Source organism: Trichomycterus rosablanca, chromosome 23 (genome assembly GCF_030014385.1).
Source record: "Trichomycterus rosablanca isolate fTriRos1 chromosome 23, fTriRos1.hap1, whole genome shotgun sequence".
In the NCBI taxonomy this organism is placed as follows: Eukaryota; Metazoa; Chordata; class Actinopteri; order Siluriformes; family Trichomycteridae; genus Trichomycterus; species Trichomycterus rosablanca.
The window spans coordinates 6,677,090-6,684,374 of record NC_086010.1 but is presented as its reverse complement, the minus strand read 5'-3'; the positions used below and the strand labels follow the sequence as shown (position 1 = coordinate 6,684,374).

General features: G+C 41.0%; 1 protein-coding gene across 2 annotated transcripts; it reads right to left on the bottom strand.

Annotated features, from left to right (window-relative positions):
* Nucleotides 1-3,007: 3,007 nt before the first annotated feature.
* On the bottom strand, nt 3,008-7,022 carry LOC134301234 (DOMON domain-containing protein FRRS1L). 2 transcript variants are annotated; one of them, XM_062985851.1, is made up of 5 exons: nt 6,810-7,022; nt 5,241-5,325; nt 4,958-5,096; nt 4,598-4,844; nt 3,008-3,281 (listed from the first exon to the last, which is right to left on the bottom strand). In XM_062985851.1, exons 1-5 carry the CDS (start codon nt 7,003-7,005, stop codon nt 3,109-3,111), a joined length of 840 nt encoding a protein of 279 aa, XP_062841921.1. In that variant the 5' UTR covers nt 7,006-7,022; the 3' UTR covers nt 3,008-3,108. The 2 variants fall into 2 exon arrangements, with proteins under 2 accessions (XP_062841921.1, XP_062841922.1); XM_062985852.1 differs by having other exon boundaries at nt 4,598-4,766.
* Between the last annotated feature and the right edge of the window lie 263 nt (nt 7,023-7,285).

The following is a 7,285-nucleotide window of genomic DNA, read 5'->3' as shown; positions in this document are numbered from 1 at the left end:
TGCACCAGACAGGATTGCGCATGCGTGATATACATTTACCTTTTCAACATTTAGCAGACGCTCTTATTAGTGGTGTGCGATACTGCAAAATGTGGTATCGATCCGATACCAAGTAAATACAGGGCCAGTATCGCCGATACCGATACTTTTTAATAATTAAGGTAGATGCATCATCAAATTGCTGAATCTGAATGAATTTTCATGAGCTTTAAGTTTATTATTGTAATACATTTTTGTAAGTAGCTGCTCTCAGTAGGGTTGTAGATAAATTCAGTTGTTTAAAGCTCAGATTTCTTGTTTCTGGTGCTTAACGTTCTCACAACGTTACCATCATGGCGTATCACCACAAAGTGACTAACATACCACGTAGTTGTGTTTGCTGGGTGAATACATTTGTACATTTTTAATAGTGACCGAATACACGTGTCATTGTTAATTTAAAATAAAAAATCGATGCTATTCTGTTTACATTTTTAAGCACAAAGTCAAAAGAAAAGAGCTCTCATTCACCAAAACACAAACACACGGAATAAGAGCCTCACTGCGCATGCTCATTTGCGCAAAGTGCGTAAGGTGCGTCTGTACTTTACGTACGTATAGTTTACACTATTATTTCCATAAAATTGACCCTATTTCTGTATCTGCAAAGCAAAGTATTCAAAAACTACCAATGTACTGATGATGTCTGTTAGGATTTTAATAACATAACAACATGACGGTACTACAACAAAACACAGCAGAGCAGGAGGGGAGGAGCGAGATGTGCATGTAAGATGTGAGAGGAGCCGTTACTGTCTGTACAAACATGATTTTTACTCTCTGATGAAACAGGAGAAACGTGCTGAATGTAGCGGAGAAAAAGTAAAACAAAAGTATCGATCCCATCACACTAGTATCGATTCGATACCAATACCAACGTTGGTATCGATAATATCGATATTTGGATTGATCCACCCACCACTAGCTCTTATGCAGAGCGACTTACAGAAGTGCTTCCATAGTAAACATTACCTTACTCTAGTTTGAGAGTAGGGTATATGTATATACGTTTATTTCTATCTTGGTCATGGCCGCGGCAGGTCCATTTAGGTGCAGGGCTTCAGCCACTAGCATAGACTTAGTCAGTCATGTCTGTATGTATAGGGTTTCTGTGGTGGGTGGCTGCGCGTTGGGTGTTTTTTCTCTTATAATCAGATGATTCTGCACTTTTAAGCTGTATGGCCAGTATGTGGACACCCTCCAGTTTAGTTAAAGCATTTTAGTCACACCAATTGCTACAGGTACATACGTAAATGTCATGTATAAAATAAACAATCAGCTTCCAACTTTGTGGCAAAGGTTTGGGCAAAAGCCTTTTCAGTTCTTGCAAACTTGCAACTTGCAAAATGTCTCAGTTTATGATGGCACCTCAACCAGACAGCCGCTGTTGCACTGACAAGAAGATGATTCCTCATCTAGCCTTCCCTCCCTCAAACATGGCCAATTGTATGTGTTGAGCATGTAAGCGAGTCATAGTGGTAGATTAGCATGTTAGACTGCTGTGCCAGCCAAGTGCCTGAGAGCTTGGGCTGGAGGTCACGACTGAAAATTAAAGAGAAAATAGTCTTTAGTGGAATGGTGATGGGGAGGTGGTGGGTACAACAACTTTGTCACTTGGCACGAACAAAAGGAATTTAGACTAGACGTAGTAAGAAAATCTAATTTTGAACATCAAATTTATGAATGCATCATGTCTAAACTAGCACACAGATGGAGCAAAAACAGACTCCTACTGTCTGGTCAAGGTGCCAACAAGAGCGGTGGAAGAATACTCTACTCTACCATGTTCCTCCATGTGTATTCCTCCATGTATTGGCTTTGTGTAGAAATCTGCCACTGTCTGGTAAAAAGAAGAACCGGATGGCTTTAGACATTTTGGGAGGAGTGTGTTTTAGTCTGCGGTACTTCTTGGCCAGCCTAAATGTCAAACATGAAGCAGGGGTTAACAGTTTAGTAAGGGGATTGGTGATGCTTAAATTTAGAAAAAACAACGTAAAGTGATTTCTGTGCTTAAAACTTTATTTTTGTGGGCAAGGGTCGAAATTTGCATGGAATTTTCAAGACGTTTATGTTCCGTAAGTCTGTAGAGTACCACTTGATGATGATGATAATGCAATAATAAACATAAAAAAGGCAAAAACATTTGTTTACATGTACATTAAAACAAACTCTAAACATGGCACTAAAATGGCACTAGAAAGTCATTAGAAAAACACAGTAGACACCCAATGGTGGCATTAAAACATTGACATTCACAGCATTTAGCAGACGCTCTTATCCAAAGCGACTTACAACTGTGACCAAATACAATTTGAGCAATTGAGGGGTAAGGGTCTTACTCAGGGGCCCAACATTGGTGGACCAGTAATATTCTGGATTGCTAGTCCAGTACTCTGAGCGTCTGGAGCTGCTTTAACCCTGTGTCAGTCCATGTTAAACAGGATAGGTGAACTAGCTCTGCAACAGCCGGTTTGTTGACATGCCTCCGCTAGTTCAAATTGCTAATACTAATCTTGCGATGCAGAAAGTAATGTGTACATGGGCTCAACGTTGTTGACAACAAATTACAGGCATCCACAGTTATGTAATGTGGTGCTATTTGTGATTAACCAGACACTTTCTGATTAATCGTCATACTCTATGCAGCTGTTTGGTGTTTTTACTGCAGCACCCCCCGGTGGTAATGCAAGTGAATTACTCATTAGAGTGCAGTGCTAATTGTGCTGTAGTGAACGTATTGGCACTTGGAAGTAGTTACATGCAGTGGCACTTCATTTGACAAGCCACATAATAATAAATGCTGTATGGATCATATAGGAGACAGTGACATTACTTAAGTCCAGGTAAGATTAGGCAAGTTATCTACTAATCTTAACATACACTTGATTAATTAATAGTGGCTCATATAATATAATATTCCTAATCTGTACCTTAGTTTAAACTAATGGTAGATGATCTATTCGTGTCATTTCACTATATTTTCAGATGCTGTTTTATTGTTGCATGTAATAAATAACTCATGCTTGTCCCTGTGATGACTCCATAGGTCTAATCGGTGAGGCGTTGTGGTTACGGGGTGCCCATGAGCAGATAGAAGGTGAGAGCCACGATCAGCAGGAGGCAAAAAGGAGATGAAAAGGTCTGGTATGCAGTAGCGGGCATGAAAATGTCCTCATATCTGTAAATGCTGATCATGCGATCAGACACTGGTGGGTTGTCAATGTCGTGCCTTGTGATAGAACCTGGAGACAAAATGAAAGACATGTTAGTAACATCAGGACAGCTAGGCCAATAATACAGATCCAGATGTTGGATTAAATACAGAGTATATACAGTTGCAGATGGACACATGAAAGAATAAAGAAGCCCAATTTTAAACCTACGTAGTTTGGTAATCACGGATCATTATGAAGAATTCTAGTTGTGTCCGATGTTATTTGATTAGCATTGTAAAAGGTCAGCAAAAGGCCAGCCAGCCCTTCGGTTGCCTTGATGTGCCCACACTGGCCAGTGGGTGAGGGATGAGGGCTTGGCGCAAAGAGTAGTTTTCTAATACACGGTTGCTGTGGCAACTTTCTAAGCTTCTTTAGTCACAATCCGTTTGGTTAGCGAGTCGACATTCACTTAATAGCGCAGTTAAAGGGCACTTATCTCTAAACCTCTAGAACTAATGTCCCACTCTGGGCTGTTTGTTATTTTTTACATTTAATTTCAACAACCACTCCATCATGGTCAGGGTTGTGGTGGGGCACAAGGCAGGAATATATTGGAGAGGGCAGAATCCATCACAGACTTTAGCCAGTCCCCCCTCAGATGCAGCCAATCATGTCTGTGTAGACGCCAGTCCTGCCAATAACAGTGCCGAGGTTCTTTGATGGCCACCCTAGCCACCCATTTTTGGTTCCTAATTTATTTATTGAGTTTCAAGTTTATTTTTGTATTTTCTGTTTATGGGTTTTAACTAGTTTTTATTTCCTTTCTTTAGTTTTGTTTTCATTCTGTAGTTATGATCACTTCCCTTCAGCCCTATCCCGTTACAATAGCCAGATCATTTGTTGATGTCACCAACACATGGTTTGTGTAGCTATATTGTTGTGAACAGAATTATGGGAATTTTTCAGTAATCAAAACTATCTGAATAGGTCATGTTTCATAAACTGAACACAAATTCTTCAAGCCATCCATTTTTACTGCTTGGTCAGGGTTTCATGAGCCTGTTCTGAAAACACTTGATACAAGGTAGAGATACACACTTCACAGGGTGTCACTTAATATCAGGGCATGATTGTAAACCTGGCAGTGGTATCTCAGGAGTTAAGGTATTGGGCTGGTAATCGGAAGGTTGCTGGTTCAAGCCCTGCAACTGGCAGCTTGGCACTGCTGAACACTTGAGCAAAGCATGAATTGTATATACAGTCAACTGGAGGCTGCTGTGGGTGAAAGCGTCTGTAAATGCTGTAAATTTGAATGAGTCCCACATTATTACCAAGGAATGAAGAAGATTTTGTGAATCATACGCTGTCTGCCTTGCATATAATACACATATATACACACATACCTTGTATAGCGGGTCCCCAGGCAAACAAGTAGTACCAGCTGAGATGTAGGTCCACCAGAGTTTCCTCCCGGGGCACATGAAGCGGGCGCTTGAAGCGACATGTAACCCGGTTGTTCTCAAAGAGGCCCTCTTCATCTCGTGCTGGGTTTCGCTTTATCTCTTTGGCCCACTGGCCCACATTGTAGAAATGATGGATCCTCACCCGCCCGTTGTCATCGTGGACACAGCCCATGACATCATCACCTCCCTGATACAGGGGCGACAGACCGTGAACAAAAAGCTAAAATAATAGGTAGCCATAGGTCCCCATCTAGATAGTTTAGCTTTTTTGCTCTAGATAATTTTCATTTTTCTAATTACCATTTTCTTGTCAGAAGAAAATCCAACAGCAACCCAGCCATCTGTGTCTGCGCTCATCTCGAATTCAACATCTGTACCGATACGCCTGTAACTCAGAAAATAGTCGCATGTCTCTGCATCACAACCCGGCTTTCCATACCTACACACACACACACACACACACACACACACAGTTACAGTTTAGCTTCATAGCTTAAAGTATAGAAATGTATGCATGTTTATTGAGCTGTAAAGTATGGCTGGAATTTGTCAGCTTATGTTGTTTACTAAACACTATACTCACCTGATACAGCCCTTGGTTACTCCACAATCACTGACTTTGATGCGTGCAAAAGGGTCAACAGGAGGGGCAGTTGGAAAAGGATAACCTGGGTGACAAAGTTTATAAATAAACTGAAACATCATACTTTATATGTTTTACCATGTAAATTTGATACCACAGCAAAAATATTAACTATATTAATAAACCTACACTGCTGTCACACCTATATTTTGTTGAACAGGCTTTAGCCTTGATTACAGCGTGCATTCACCTTGACATTATTTTGATAACCTTATGCCACATCAGATTTATTTTACTCCAGAGTTGTATTAATTTTTGGCTGAGATCTTGCATTAATAATGGAAGTCTAAACACTTAACAGAGTTATCTCCACCACATTTCAGCACTAGACTCTCAGTGGGGTTAAGGTCAGGACTCTCTAAGGTGGCCAATTCATGAGTGAAAGATCCTCACGCTCCCTAAACCACTTCACAATTAATCTTGGCATTGCCACATAACGTTGCTGATTCTGGACCTGACCGACTAAAGTAACCCCAGATCAATCAGACTGCCTTCAGAGGCTTGCACAGTGGGCATGATGCGTGCATTCCTTCATGTGCATCCCTTCCTACCTAAAAGTCCACATCGCTTTAGAATAAGGTTAATTTGGACTTATCAGACCATATGGAAGAAACTGAATAACCAAAAGGCATTAAGAAATTATACAATCATGCAGTTTTGCCTAATGTCCTTTACCAAATCATTGTTTTCATAAAATATTTTTTTTTTCAGACGCTCTTATCCAGAGCGACTTACAGAAGTGCTTCCATAGCAAACATTTCATTACTCTAGTTTAAGTAAACAACAGTCCAAGAACACAAATCTGCTAAAACCTTGTTAGAACCAAAGTTTTTTTTTTTTTTTAAAGAAATGAAAGTGTGTTAGCAAGTAAGTACTTAAGCTTAAGTGCTTAGTGAAAAGGTGGGTTTTTAAAGACAGCAAGAGACTCAGATGTTCAGACAGACAGAGGAAGTTCATTCCACCACTTGGGTGCCAGTACAGAGAAGAGCCTTGATGCTCGTCTTCCTCTAGTCGTGGGTGGATGATCAAGTCGAGCGAGACTAGTGGCTCGTAGGTTGCGCGGTACAGAAAGGAGTCATTGGCTTCAAAAAGTTTAAGAACCACTGTTCCAGGGCTCTCACAAAAACTTTAAACGTTGTTCAAATTGTCTCTGCTTAGTTTGTCTATCAATGTATCACCTGAAGTCCACTTCAAAACCAGCAGGTAGAGAAGGTGTGTTTGAATGAAGGGGGCGGGTCAAGAAGGTTGCTGACCAAGGTGCTGATTGGCTGACGGCCATCTAGGACGAGGCAAATTCCTGTGTATAATAGATATGAATACAGCAAACGCGCATTCTAGAGTACTAAGTAGTACGTTAGTATTATGCGCTACAGTGTACTGAGTACTGTCCTGGTATACTACTTAGTAAGTCAAGCTCTTGTAGACATTAAATGAGCCCTAACGTCTTAATACATTCCTAAAATACATATACTCTTAGTATGTCTTTTCCACCTCAAGCTGGCGTCTTACCTTCATCTGAGAGATACCTGGACTCGAGAAATTCCGAAGCAAAAGTGCTGTAGGAGTCTTTATGATGCTCGTTGTATCCCGGCTCTCCTTGCTCTCCATGGCCGCTCCGCAGTGCGTTGTCGTCGGTAGGACTGCCTGAGACTGGCCGCCACAGGCTCAGCTCCAACAGCAGCCGACAGAGCTGCAGTAGAAACATCACCACAAGATTCTGACGAGATTTATTCAACAAACAAAGAAAAAAGAGGACTAATATTCGCCTGCCGTCTCATTACATTGTCTAATCTAAGCACAAAGCGTATACGCGAATTATAGCATTATTATGAGGGGAAATTCAGAAATAACAATAATAAGGCCTCGACGACACTGAGGGGTCTGAGGCTGGGGGTTGATAGGCTACTTAGCAGCGAATAAGGCTGAACCATCTGCTCAGGAGAGGGATTTCTAACACATACACATATATTCTCGCTGCACTAATA

Excerpts from the sequence above, each read along its gene's own strand:
- LOC134301234 (XM_062985851.1), bottom strand. The coding sequence starts at position 7,005 with ATGTTTCTACTGCAGCTCTGTCGGCTGCTGTTGGAGCTGAGCCTGTGG. Across the intron at positions 5,097-5,240 it reads GTAACCAAGGGCTGTATCAG|GTATGGAAAGCCGGGTTGTG; the intron begins GTGAGTATAGTG and ends GTGTGTGTGTAG. Across the intron at positions 3,282-4,597 it reads CTGGGGACCCGCTATACAAG|GTTCTATCACAAGGCACGAC; the intron begins GTATGTGTGTAT and ends TTTTGTCTCCAG.